General features: G+C 39.0%; 1 protein-coding gene across 2 annotated transcripts in view; it reads left to right on the plus strand.

Moving 5' to 3' along the window:
• LOC126418562 (uncharacterized) overlaps positions 1-15514 on the plus strand; it is a 153324-nt gene that overhangs the window by 120142 nt on the left and 17668 nt on the right. For both annotated transcript variants that reach the window (XM_050085378.1, XM_050085379.1), the window contains exon 4: positions 1443-1583. In XM_050085378.1, coding sequence (XP_049941335.1) covers positions 1443-1583 — 141 coding nt within the window. The remainder of the gene's footprint in view (positions 1-1442; positions 1584-15514) is intronic.

The raw sequence follows: 15514 nt of genomic DNA on the forward strand, positions 1-15514 counted from the left end.
TCATATAAGAGAAAAATTACATGAGTGTTATCAGCAAATTTCTATGCGATATGTTAAAAAACCAGCGTATAGGAAGCAAGTAAATTTTGCAAAAAAATGGTTCAAATGGCTCTGAGCACTATGGGACTTAACTTCTGAGGTCATCAGTCCCCTAGAACTTAGAACTACTTAAACCTAACTAACCAACGGACATTACACACCTGCCCGAGGCAGGATTCGAACCTGCGACCATAGCGGCCGTGCGGTTCCAGACTGTAGGGCCTAGAACGGCTCAGCCACTCCGGCCGGCTAAATTTAGCAAATGTGAAAAAATAGTAGTCGCATTAGCTATACAAAAGACTATATATTAAAGATAAACATTCTGATTAAAGATGTTTTGTATTGTTCGATGCACATACTGATAAAGTTTGGAGTGTTCCAGATAATATTCTAGCTATAATATAAAAAGTAAAATGTACCGTCTATTTGGTGGCTTACGTTAACAAACGTATAACGATGTGACTTACTTTCAGTATTTGCAACAATAATCTAAGTGTCTCGTGTACATTCGCCTACTACGAATTTCAATTCTTTTAACGTCATTTCTTGGTTCACCTCGTGGACATTTCAACCATTTGTCATATGTTAGAGGATACGTTGGTTAGGACATGTAGAGAGGATATCAGATGTGAGAATGCACAAAAGAATAATAAAAGAAAAATTGTTTTCCATCAGAAGGAAGGGGCGAGCAAGAGCCAGATGATGGAACAGTATGTTGGCTGATGTTACCGAGATGGAGATCCTACAGTGAAAGAAAAACACGAACGTGTGGAGGCAGATTATTGAAGAGGCCAAGGTTGTAGAGCAAAAGAAGAATAAGAAATAGAAGTTCTGTCAGTATCGTCAGCGAATATCGAGAAAATGCTTGTGACCTTCACTGATAAACAGTTTATTTGTATGAGGATATTGGGGATCGTATTACACTGCGCTCGAGCGCACGCAGCGATACTTTTGTTCTCTTCAACAGCCACAGTACAGTATAAACTACTGGTCTTTGGGATACACGGACCATCTTGACACCATGATTTAAAATTTGAGGCCTATACATCTGATACTGCTTCTGCAACGTTCTGTCTGTTTCTCTCATTAATGCTATTTGAATCAGGCTAAGTAACAATAACGCTCTTTGCCTAAGCAGCTTGCCATCTGCAACAACACGAACATTTTTGAACGTGTGAACAAATTCATAAACACGTGGTTCATCATTATAAGGTTGCCACTGATAGAACTATAGTACTATAAATATAATGTTGGTAGCACCTGTTGAACAAGTATCCTGATGTCAACCTATTCTGATGACGGACGTTCGTGACACTTACTTTCGTAGCCTGTACCCTATACACAGTGTATTGTTCCTGGCAAGCTATTCTGGCTCGCGAGTGTCACGGTGTGCTGTATTTCAGGTGCAGTACTGGGACGAGGGGCAGGGCTTCCACGCCGCCGGGAACCACCTGCCCGCCACCTACCCGGGTCTTCCGCAGCCCGTCCGGGACACACCGGAGGTGGAGGCTGCGCGAAAGCAGCACTTGCAGGCCTACCAGCAGGTAACACCAGCACTGTGTGTCAGTACCCTGCGTGTAGAGCGGGGGCTGTGTGAGAATGGCGCACGTATACTGGCACTGGCAGTCGTTTTGCTTTACACGCACGCACACTCATACTCTCTCTCTCACACACAAACACCCCCCCCCACCCCCCCACCCCCCCACCCCACACAAACACTTACAAACACAAGTAAACTACAAGACGAAATATAAAAACCACGCAGCACGAAAGAATTATCCGAATGGTAGATGTGATGTACATGTACAAACGAACAAATGGTAACAGTTTCAGAAAAATTTGATAGTTTATTCAAGAGAAAGATCACCATAAATTGAGTAAATCGATAACGCGTTGGTTCATCCGTGGCCCTTATACGAGTATGGCACTGATTGACAGACTTCTTGGATTGCCTCCTGAGGGACATCGTTCCAAGTGGTCCGTTGTGTGGTCAAAATCCCGAGCTGGTTGGAGGGACCTGTCCATAATGCTCCAAACGTTCTCACTTGGCCATGGTAAGGTTTGGCAAACATGAAGACAAGCAGTAGAATCTCTCGCGAATACAGGCAGGCATTGTCTTGCTAAAATGTACACTACTGGCCATTAAAATTGCTACACCAAGAAGAAATGCAGATGATAAACGGGTATTCATTGGACAAATATATTATACTAGAACTGATATGTGATTACACTTTCACGCAATTTGGGTGCATAGATCCTGAGAATTCAGTACCTAGAACAACCACTTCTGGCCGTAATAACGGCCTTGATACGCCTGGGCATTGAGTCAAACAGAGCTTGGATGGCATATACATCTACAGCTGCCCATGCAGCTTCAACACGATACCAAAGTTCATCAAGAGTAGTGACTGACGTATTGTGACGAGCCAGTTGCTCGGCCACCATTGACCAGACGTTTCTAATTGGTGAGAGATCTGGAGAATATGCTGGCCAGGGCAGCAGTCGAACATTTTCTGTATCCAGAAAGGCCTGTACAGGACCTGTAACATGCGGCCGTGCATTATCCTGCTGAAATGTAGGGATTCGCAGGGATCGAATGAAGGGTAGAGCCACGGGTCGTAACACATCTGAAATGTAACGTCCACTGATCAAAGTGCCGTCAATGCGAACAAGAAGTGACCGAGACGTGTAACCAATGGCACCCCATACAATCACGTCGGTGATACGCCAGTATGGCGATGACGAATACACGCTTCCAATGTGCGTTCACCGCGATGTCGCCAAACACGGATGCAACCATCATGATGCTGTAAACAGAACCTCGATTCATCCGAAAGAATGACGTTTTGTCATTCGTGCACCCAGGTTCGTCGTTGAGTACACCATCGCAGGCGCTCCTGTCTGTGATGCAGCGTCAAGGGTAACCGCAGCCATGGTCTCCGAGCTGATAGCCCATGCTGCTGCAAACGTAGTCGAACTGTTCGTGCAGATGGTTGTTGTCTTGGAAACGTCCATATCTGTTGACTCAGGGATCGAGACTCTCTGGTGCGTCTCCAGAGACGCCTTCGCTGGACATCGTGGCTCAGTTGGAAAACGGTTCATCACTGAAGATGATTCTATTTTAGTCAATGAGATCGCATGCCGAAGACATGTCTGGAGACGCCCTGGACAGTGGTCGATACCAACATGACTGTCGCCAGCGATGTGGCCCGACAACCAGGAATGATGGTGTGGGATGACATTTCTTTTCATAACAGGACCGTTTCGATATTATCTGAGGCACCCTTAGAGCACAATGATATGTCGACGATATTCTACACACCGTTTTGTTACCCTTAATGGCAAGCCATCTTGGCCTTACATTTCAGCAAGATAGTGCCCGCTCGCTCACGGCGAGACTTTCTACTGCTTATCTTCGTGCTTACCAAACCCCTACATTGGCCAGAAATATCCCCGAATATCTCGCTAATTGAGAACGTTTGGAACATTACGTGCAGGGACTTCCAAACAGCTCAGGATTCTAACGATCTAACGTTCTATTTGGACAGACTTTGGCACGATATCCTTCATGAGGATACCCAGCAGCTCTATCCATCAATGCCAAACCGAATAACTGACTGCATAAGGGCGAGAGTGGATCAATATGTTATTGACTTGTTAAATTTGTGAAGGTGTTCCTCGTGAATAAATCACCCAATTTTTCTGAAACTCTATTCATTTGTTTGTCTGTATGTCTACATCATATATCTGTCGATTTCTGTGCCATTCGGATAATTCCTTCGTGATGCGTCTTATTTTCTTGTCCTTGATTGTACATGCAGTGCAGGGTATTTCAAGAGAGCTAGGAAATGTTTTAGGACGTGATAGTATACACAAATCAAGCAATCGATATGACATGTGCCTAATTTTTATTGGTTACAGCGATGTAGCTGGTTACAGCTGTAAGTTATCATTTCGTGCGGTGGTACTCCAGCCGCTATGAAATTATTTATCATCTGTCATTTTCGTTTGGGAGTTCAAGTTGTGCAACTGTGGCTGAGTTTACATAATTGAGCTATTCAGGTACTATTGTGATTTGTTGGCCAATTCTACCGAGTAGTTTGAGCATGCTGCACGTATTTACAAATGATGATTGCGGGTTTTGTAACGGAATGTTCCTGCTGCTTGTAGAGAATACGGTAGACGATTTCGTAGTAGCAGAGTATCAGATTCAAGAGTGTTTACTCGTATTCGCACTGAACTGCTCTAGACTGGTGCAGTTTTCAGCAGTCACATCTCATCTGAACATACTAATTAACAGGTTGTAGATGAAATCGATGACGTCCGTCAGTTGGCAAAATGTACTCTTTCAACAAGCACACGGGGAATTTCTACACGTATTGGAACATGGCCGACTTAACGTATGCACGGCCTCCATCGATATCATTTACAGTTGATTCAACACCTTCGAGAAGGATGTGAAGGTGGACGATTCATATTTTGTCGTTGGCTAATTATAAATAGCTGAGTAACCCCAGTAATGATGTTTAGTGATGAAACCGGTTCCACTCATGGAGGTATCAACATTTCTCGTGGCTCAAATCGGTGGTCCGACGAAAATGAACGTACCTTTGTGGAGACACAATTTCAATGACGTTTCTGTTTAAATGAATGATGTGGTGCAGTAATCTGTTTATTGGGCCTATTGTGCTATCGCATCTGCATTCAGGGTCCGTTATCTAGACTTTCTTGAAAACGAGCAGCAAGCATTATTGAAAGAAGTTCATTTGGCTACAAGATGGGTCCCAGCACATTCTTGTCTTGAAGCAACCAAGTAAGTTTAATTTCACAAGGCAGGTGTATCGATAGAAATGGTCGCGATTCTTGACCAACAAATCCCTGGGCAGTACCTTTACAGATTTTTGCCCATGGAGATGGTTAATGGGCGAATTCTACAATGAAAAAGTGAATGTAACACAAGAATTAAAGAATTAATAGTTCACATTAAGAAAAATGCTGCCCTATAGAAGAAAGCCAAGACGATGTAAGAGGTACTGCACTGAAGGCGGAAGTAGAATTTACGATCAACTCTGAACATAATCACTTGATTTGATTAACATTTACTGTGAGTATTTGTGCGGACTGCGCTCTAAAAATTGGACACAAGCTATACTACACATTAGTCGGGTACTACCACCTCATAAAGTATATTTTCTCTGTGCCACACAGGAATTTTTTTTTCTAATTTGCACATTATTACATTATTACTTTTAACCGTAGGCAGTAATTGGCGTTTCATGGACTTTGTGTTCACTGAGTAAAATTAATTCACTTGATGTTCTGAAGTGTGTTCACTATTTGACATAGATTAGGGGTTCTACAAATGCATTATCAATCGAATACATGAAATTACACGAATGATTTTCATTTCTAAGCGTCAATGTTAGTTTCTACTGGGTTTAAGTTGTTAAAATTCATTTACAACTGGGAAAAGCATTGATAATGGATCATTAATCCTTCATCACTGGCCATAAACTGCCAGTCTGTGTCATATGTTGATTTTTAATAGGGCCATCTTCCTGCTTTTCTTAACAGCATGTAAAACTTCGCATTCTACATCATATGGGTGATTTGCTGCTAAAAGACGAGCGGCTAAAGTTGAATCTTTTTTTCTGGATCTCCAGCTTCTCTCGTGTACAAATAATTTACTTGCCACAGATCTGCCTCACTGACAAATAAATGCTTTACCACAATACTTGCATGTGATTTTTGTATGTACCACTCTCTATCAAGGGCTGAAGTTTGTCTTTACTACTGCACAAAAATTTTGATCTGTTCTTGATATTATAATGTGCAGGACTGTAGTTACAGACCTTAACTTTTTTGTGAGGTTGTCATTTTGACAGTGTGTGGGATAACACAGTAGTTTTCATAACTACTGACTGGTTCCTGTTGGTTGTCGTACAGAAGTGGTGTAATTTAATGCATTTTACTTTTTCGTAGTATATTATCAATAATGGAAAAACTGTAACCATTACTGGAAGCGATATATTTTATAGTTTTTAGTTCTATTCGAAAGGCAGAATCAGGTAATAGAACATGAGGCGATGCACCATCGGAAGGAAAGCTGCATGTTTGTGGCTGTTACGTGCTGGTAGCTTGCAGGAAATACCATACATGTAGCCATGTTTTTTCTGTAAATTCTAAGTAAGTCTTTTCTTGTTCTTGTATCTGTATTAAGGTCTAAGAAATTTATGGAAGAGCCTCCCAGTCCCATTATGAAATGAATTTTCTTATGTTGAGCGTTCAAATGTTTTAGTTATTTTCACAACATCTAAATTTCCATCATAAGAAAATTCAAGCACTCTGCAGTAATTACTGCAACATTTAAACTTCCTCCATAATAAAATTCAGTGCACAATGGAACTGTGAGACTCTTTTATAAATTTCTTGGATTTTATTACAGCTATTAGCAGAAGGAGATACTTATTCAGCATTTACAGGAGAAAAACGTAGCTACAGATACGATTATCCGTGCAAGCTCCCAGCACCCTCACAGTCACAATTACACAGTCTTCCACTTGATGGTGAATTGCCTCATGTCTGTCCCATCAGCGCTCTGTCTTTGCAACAGAACTATGAAATATCAAACATTCCGCTTCCAGCAACAGCTGTAGCTGTGCCTTGATTGATAATAGAGTATGAAAAAAAAGAGAATGCGTAAATTACACTACTTCTGTTCGCTGGCCAACAAGAACCAATCAGTAGTAATAACATCTGTTCCATTACGCCATATATTCCATAAAATTCAGACAGCCTCACAATGAAAAGTCTCACAACTACAGACAGGCATGTTATAATACATACAGCATATCAAAATTTTTATTCAATAGTAAAGATAAACTACAACAGAGTCATGTGAATAAAATCACATGCAAACGCTGTGGAAAAGTGTATATCGATCTGTCAGGCAGAGCTGTGGCAGTTAGGTTATCTGTACATGAAATAAGCGGGTGATTAAGATAGAAAAATTCAACCTGAGCTGATTATCTATAAAAAAAAAAACACTCATATGATGTAGGATGTGAACCTACTGGCAATCGACAATCATAAGACACAGCATGCCAACTTAATATTAAATGAGTATACTCAATACAGACTGCTACCATCCTGTTCACCATAACTACATGATTCTGTTATGTAAAATCCTCATATTATGGACTTAGGCCCTTGATACCTTGCTGTGGGCTGGTATGAAGAGGTTGCTAATACAATATTGTATTCCTATTTGCTGCTGATACGCTTAGGTTTGCTGCTTCTAGAGTTTCTAGTTGTTTCAATGAACTGTGTCTAATTTACTGTTAATTATTTATACGAATCTCTTCTACCACTTTGCGTGCCTAATTTCATAGAGAAACTAGTGTTGTATAACAAATTCAGTGCTTCTTTGGTTTTAGGTATTATCTGTTTTTCCAATATTTCTCTTTTTTACTTCTCCTTATCATCTTTCACTTTTTTCTATATTCTAACATTGTGCATCTATCATTTCATTGATAAATAATGGTTATATAATAAATTAAAGTCTTCTTTGGTTTCTGTTATTTTCATTCTTTCCAATGTTTCCCTTTTTTCCTTCCCCTCATTACTTTCCAATTTCTTCTATCTTTCTCATCTATACATACTGACAGCTTGTTAAATTTAGTAATTTATTTTAACAACTGTAATCCTGATTTTTGTACTTTTTTCTCTCCTGCTCTGATTTTCAGAAATTCCTTTTCTCCTTCATAAGCTAAATGGATCTAAAAGGTTAACTATCATTTTGCTGTTAACTCTGATTTTTCTTTATATGTTTATAGATAACCATGTTATTTTTCATTTACTTATGCAATTTAGTTTTTACAGCTAACATTATATCGCTTATTACCAGCATTTTGAATATCTTTGGCTTATTCTACTTATAGTTCATTACTAAACATATAAAAACACTCCTCTTTCTTTTTCAATACATAATTTCAGATTTGTTTTACTGTGTATGCATTACTTGTTTTTAGTTAAATTTCGCACTTTGAACTAATTGGTATATCTATTGCAGCATCCTGGTGATGCTTCATGTAGTGGCGTTTTTATTAATAATATGTATTTATTGTTACAATTTTCAGGTAATCCTGTTACACATACCATTTTTCGTCTGTAGCTTGTATTTTATGTATTACAAATTCATTCTAATGATTTCGATATTCAGTACAATTTTGAGCCATCTTCTTTTTGCTATTTGATAAGTAATCCTCTAATGAAATTTGAAGTTATTGCTCAATTACAACAGAGTGTATCATTTCTTGACTATTTCCTCAGAGAGGTAATCAATGAGATTAAAATAAATGAATTAAGTATATGTGAATTTGGATAACAAAGTTGTATAGAGGAATACAGTAGTGATCCTAAGGAGCATAACTGGATAGCTATTTTCCTATTTTAACACTGAATGCACTTATCATTGATTTGTGAATATACCCTTGTTACACTTTACAAAGTTTCCTTCCTTTTATATACAACCATTCATGCATATGTATCAGTTTTAAGTCTTTAAGTATTGGTTACTCAAGATATCAAAATTGACCCAACAAGACCATTTTGAGGTGAACATTAAGAGCTTCCTCAAAAACATCACTCATAGAAAAAGGCAAACAATAATTCAACCTGGAAAGCCATAAAAATAATTACACACAAGCGAATCCAACATTATTACCCAATATTCCCATGAGATCTATGATGAATATTAGGAAATCCTAGTCATATTATGAGGCGACTATGTAAAAAAAATATTACAAAGCCCTATGAAATAACCAATAAAAATTTTCGAAGAACCCAGGTAATTTAGTGACTCTATGAAACCTACAGCAAAATATCGCATATTTCTTTCTATACTCTTGTAGAGTGGACTATTACTTGGTAGTTTCCTGGAAGTTTCTCGCCTAATTTTCGTTGTTTTCTGAGACTGGATGTGTTTCGACAGTGTGGTACTTGAAGTTGTAGTTAAGATATGGGGAAGGTCTGCATTCTCTCTACAAATGAGGCTGATGTTCATCTTACAACTCTCTTTAAGGCACTGTTTATTCTGTTAAATTTATCTACCATCTCCTTTGCCATCACTGACTGAACTCAAATGTCATTGGCCTTAAAGTTCTCTTATCCTGACTCATTCCACATTATTATGTTTTATCATGTAAATGATCTGTAGGACATAAAACTAACTAGCTAACCAACTAACTTTAATTCATTTTCCCAGTTACTCCTTAGTTTCATTTATCTTTTGCTCTATCCTTTCGGTACCTTTATTATATCCCCAGAACAGAAAGAACATTATGGTGTTGGGGCTAACCCAAACCCAAACAGATAAAGGAAATAGTATACTAGATAGACTACGAAAATTACAAAACTTTGTGCCTTTTGATTATGTACATTAATTTAAAATTATTGTTCAGGCAATACATGGTTCTTAAGGGGACATTGAAATTTGACATTTTATCTTTTCTACTCCATGATGTACTTTGAACTTTCCTGAACATTTTGGTATATAATATTATTACAATCAGACATTTGTGAGACCTTGAAATAATATTTTGAATGTAGACGTGTGACTCTCAAATTTCGCAGTTACGCATATACTGCCACAGTTGAGCAGTCATATCTTGGGAACTACACAATCTAGAAGGCTGTGAATTGCTTTGTTTTGTGACTACTGCTGCGTCTCAGAAGTTGGCATCACAAATAAATAAATCGGGCCTCTGTTTCTAATACTAGTTTTCGTTGAAAGTAGTGTGATTATCGACAATTTTTGTAGTAAGCTACCTTCTGTTGCTTTTTATACGCAAATAAAATGACTAAGCGTAAAAGTAACTTCAAGAAATGCAAATTTGCGGGTAACAAATATGTGAGACCTGCATTTTCTTCTGAAGTACTTGAAGACATGTGCGCTAGCATTGAAGGAAACCATGATGATGTTTCTGAATTGACCACGCCCCCTAGCGCATCGAAAAGGAAAGTAACTTTAGAAATGGGTGACAGTGGTAGAAGTAATGATTTATGGACAACATCGTTATTAGTCTGCAAATCGTTGCACAAGTACTTTCTGAAACTGTATCTTGCTGTCTTTGTGGTGGTGAAGTTAAACTTTATGAGGATACTGGAGCTAGAATAGATCTTGTGTTTAAATTAATTATTAAATGTCAGAAGTGCAAAAACGAAAATGCATTTCATACTTCATGAAAGTATTCAGGTAATGAACTGTATGAAACTAATGTGAGAATGTTCTATGGTCTTAGAGGCACTGGTAAAGGTGCAAGGGCTGGTAATGTTCTCTGCACTGTTTTGAATTTGCCAAAACCACCTTCTAGGTATACGAAATATGTAACAACAATTGGGGATTCTGTAAATGCTGTGGCTGAAGAGTCAATGGTTGCTGCTACATCAGAAACTGTTGAAGGAAATGAGGGTGACACAGACATCAGCATTGCTGTGTATGGATCCTGGCAAAAGCGTGGGTTTAGTTCTAGAAATGGTTTTACATCTGCAATAAGTATTGACACTGGAAAAGTTTAGGCTTTTGAAGTTCTCATTAAGTACTGTCAAGGTTGTACAGTGAACCAGAAGAACAGATTACTTCATAAGCAGCAGTATATAAAAAAATTATGGTGGCACAAAACGGAGGTAAAAGCAGAAGTTAACATATTCCAGTGTTTGCTGAAGGAGAGAGGTGTCAGATATGTGAGTTACTTAGGTGATGGAGACAGCAAGGCTTTCATTGCAATACAAAGCAGTAGGCCATATGATGTTCCTATACAAAAACTTGAGTGTGTAGGACATGTCAAGAAAAGGACGGGAACACGTCTGCGTAACCTAAAAACCAAGCTGGGTCTGGTGGCAAGACAATAAAATGTGCTGGAAGACTAACGGACAAAGTAATTGATGAATTACAGGAATATTATGGGAAGGCCATTAGAGATAACTGTGAGAATTTAGAGAAGATGAAAAGAGCTGTGTGGAGCACTTCCATTCATCGAATATCAGCTAATGAAAAGCCATGTCATGCTTTGTGTCCACCACCACCAAACACTTAGTGTGAATATAGGCATGCTGAATTCTCTTGCACCCTGCATGAATTTACACATAAACATTCTCTTCTTTCGGCAGTAATGGAGGCTATCAAACCTATTTAGAAAGCTCTCGCAAATCCTGAGCTACTAAAGAAGTGCTTACATGGGAAGACCCAGAATGTTAATGAGTCCTTCAATAATGTTGAGTGGTGCCATGTGCCTAAAAGTGTATTTGTTGGCCTTATGACTCTAACGTTATCAATGGCTGATGCTGTAATAACTTTTAATGGTGAGAACTATGAAAGACTTAAGGTTCTGGAGAAGTTAGGGGTAAGATTTGGACAGAACGCAGGTAAAGGACTGCAGGAACTGGATGAGCTTTGTGTATGTGAAGCAGAATTAGCTGCTCAGCAAATGACAAAAGAAGCAATAAAGAAAAGGCGGAGGCAAACACTGGGCTGATGTGACACTGAAGAAGACACAGACTATGGGCCAGGGCAATTCTAGTGCATAGAAGACGCAGAACTGCAAGTGTGTATAAGAATTTGTAATAAAAAAGTTTTAAACCTCAATATCTCTGAACTACATTTTTTGCAATAAATGGCCCATTTTCTAAAAAAAGTACTGATGGTAGAGACATGAAATTTTCACAGCATGCCAAGTGTGAGATTTAACACATATGGAACTAGTATAATTAAAATATCCTGAGTTGTTTTGTTTTTATGTTCATTTATTTACAAAATTCTGTCAAAAAATTGAGTGTTTGGGAACAAAAGATAACATGCCCCACAATACAATTTTAATAATAATTCTCTTTCAGTGTATCTAGAAAGGTGCATTCAATAATTATGGAAAATTGTAAGTTGGTGTCTTAAAAAGTTTCCGGGATAATGGGTCACAAATTTCGATAATTTAACATTGGCGGCATAGGACATAGAATGACAGCTTAAACTGCAACACAACTAATAAATAAATGAATTTTATTCCGATAAATTCGGTTTACAGTATGGACACGTTAAATGTAACCTCTTGCCATAATGATGTGCCATGTGCAAACAGCATAGTATTAACTCTTGGCGCTATACCTTGTTCTCCATTATTCGCACTTCCAAGTTACAGCTGTAGGAAGGAATAGCACTGACGAGCTTATGGCGTATATTTAATTATTTAAGATTCATGTAGCCATAGTAGTTTCAGTTAGACTTAAATCATTTGCTAAAGCAGACCCATGGCGTATTTAACGTACTTGCAGAACTGATCAAGGGTATTTGTCAAAGTGCGTCGTCAGATGTTTGTAATAAATTGCGAACAATTGGTTGTGTTAATAGTTTGGGGGTAGCTCCCATTAAGCTATCATTGTCTGTGCCTATAACCTATCCTCTAAAATGAAAATAAGGTTCCTATCGTCTCCTCAATCATAATAAGTGGAATAAAGTGACTGAGGAAGAAATTTCTGATAATGTGTGTCTGGAGCACAGCATTGTTTGGAAGCGAGTCATGGGCAGTGGAAAAACAGGAAAAGAACAGAACAGAGGCGTCTGAAACGTAACGTTACAGCAGGATGGTGAAAATTGAGAGGACTGGTAAGAAGTGAAATTTTCTACACGAGCGATGTGGGAAGCGATATTTGGGAACACTGATTAAAATAAGATAATTACTTTCATAATACTAGAGGGAATAAACTGTAGGCGGAATACAGAGATGGGCATATATATGAAACCGAATATCTAAGGTTGTTGGATGCAATTAGTTCTACTAAGATGAAGGGGTTGGTACAACGGGAAAAGTGGTTACATGCCGCATAAGACCGGACTGAATATTGATTTGAAAAAATGGGTAATCCGCCCATGTATTAAAGAAATAAACAGTGGAGCGGTGTTACATACGTAAGAAACTGGAACCTGTTTGATTTGCCACAGTGCCTTTTTGTAGAACTGCTCTAAATTTTGAAAATTTTTAAAGCTAAAAATTTTATACACCGTTGTTTCCAAGTGTGTTGTGATTATATTTTAAATGGTTCTGTAATCATTCCGACACCATGTTGGGAAGATATTTATTTCACAACGATGGAGGGTTTGTCCTCATAAAACAATGAAAATAAATTCCTTAGATATAAATAAGAGGTGTGACTGGAAAGTTTTAAGAATGGGCTTGTATTTGTACAATGGTGGTACTTACATGCTACTGTGATGCACCTTCTTCAAAATAGTCCTCTTCTGACTGAACACACCGACTTCAACGGTGTTTCTACTTTTTGAAACATTCCTGGAAATTTTTTTCCTGAAGTGTGTTAAGGACGCTCTCCGTATATGCCTGGATGTCTTCAGTCGAGTCAAATCGCTTCACTTGCAGTGAAAATTTCAGCTTAGGAAACAGGTAGAAGTCCACAGGGGCAAAACCAGAGGAATATGGCGGTTGTGGAAGCACATAAATTTTGAATTTGGTCAAAAATTCAACGATGGAGAAGGCACGATGAGCCAGAGCATTGTCATGGTGTAGCAGCCAACTCCTGTCTTTCCACAATGCAGGCCTTTTCTTCTGAAACTTTTCGAGCAAACGCTCAAGGACACATCTTTAGTATTCCTGGTTAATTGTATGTCCTCTAGGGGTTTTAATAGTTTGTAAGTCTCAGAAGCTGATTTCCTGATTTTAAAACAAAATTTCACGCAAACTCGTTGCTCCGTTCTTACGTCCATTTTTACGCAGGCAGAATGCGGCAACAAGCACTAACAGACTCGCACTCAACCAGTTGCTACAACGAACTGAATAAAGGAAACGCAGTTTCCTGTCAGAGGGCGTTCAAGGACAAGGCAATGACTCACTCCCCACCCTCTGTGTACCTACCTGCCAAGCCAATAAGCAGTAGCGATTCCATTCTTAAGACTTTCCAATCGCACCTCGTATATACACATAGAACACGCAAATACTTTTTACGGCAGTGGTATGGTCGTTCTTCCGTCTCTCTGCTGAAGGTATCATGTTGGCATTTGCCCAAAATAGTTTAGGAAAACGGCAGAAATCCCAAATCAGAATGGCCGGACGAAGCAAAGCTAATCCTCCCGAATTAGAGCGGAGAGTCTTATCAATTGCACTGCCTCATTCGGTTCGTCCAAATTGTTGAATGCTTCTTTGATTGTACGCAATTTGCGCAAAATACATATAATATGAAACATTGTCTAGCACATCACTTGACGCACTACAGACACCCGCTGGTGACTCCAGGACCAGGAATATGCTACTGCGTCGCGTTAACTTGTAGTAGAAGACACAGTTTTGAACTGCATCACTGCGGCCACTATCGACACTCACTGGCAACTCAATGACCACGAACACACTGCTATACCTCTTGCACATTCTTCGTTCTCTTTGGAGAACTGGCTCCAGGCCTGTAAAAATGCTACAACGTTCCATTCTCGCCTTACCTTCAGTTCTTCTGGAAAACTGAATCATGATGAGTGGTATGTTGTGCTCAAGAGAATGAAAAGATGTACTTTCATGCCCTGTAGATCTTGGCACATGATTTTCTTCGAAAAGCGTTATATTGTACCCCATTTAGTTATTAACACCTACTCCGAGTTCTGAGAGTGGTCTTTAATTGTGTAGTAGCATTACTTAAGAAGTATCTTTTAAATGCTCTTTTAAACATTTGTACTGTAGTAACCTTTTTCATTTTTTTGGAAATTTGTGGTAAGTTCCGAGGGGACGAAACTACTGAGGCCATCGGTCCCTAGGCTTACACACTACTTAATCGAACTGAAACTAACTTACGCTAAGAACAACACACACACACACACACACACACACACACACACACACACACACACACACACACACACACACCATACCCGAGGGAGGACTCGAACCTCCGACCGGGGGAGCCACGCAAACCGTGGCAACGCGCCTTAGACTGGGAAGTTTGTTATAAAATTTAATATGCTTGTACAAAATGTTGTTCTGAGCTTTTTGTTTGTTTTCCCTTAGCAAATATAGGGTCAGATTGGCTCTTGTTTCGTGATTATGTGTAGAACGATTAGTTAAAAACGTGTTAATGTTTTCTCTAATATGCACAACGAATTGGCGGATGTAATCACTCCATACAGTAAGTATATCCAGTTTTTTAAATAGTGATTTACAATGAGCACAACTAATACTTTTAATCATTATTGTGAGGGCATTTTACTGTAATTTGAAAACTGTATTCATGTTTCGTCCCTTTGATCACTTGAAAAGAATGCCATAGCTAAGAACTGAACGTACGTAGGACTATCTTCGTCGATCCGTTATGGGTCATGGCACGACGGCTGGCATGAACTTCTTGAGTCTCTGTCGCCTGGCCACCAAGAGCTGTTGCAGAACGAATTGATTCACGGATCCAGTTATACGGCTCCTTCCGTGTATAGCGG

This window comes from Schistocerca serialis, chromosome 9, assembly GCF_023864345.2.
Source record: "Schistocerca serialis cubense isolate TAMUIC-IGC-003099 chromosome 9, iqSchSeri2.2, whole genome shotgun sequence".
Classification (NCBI taxonomy): domain Eukaryota; kingdom Metazoa; phylum Arthropoda; class Insecta; order Orthoptera; family Acrididae; genus Schistocerca; species Schistocerca serialis.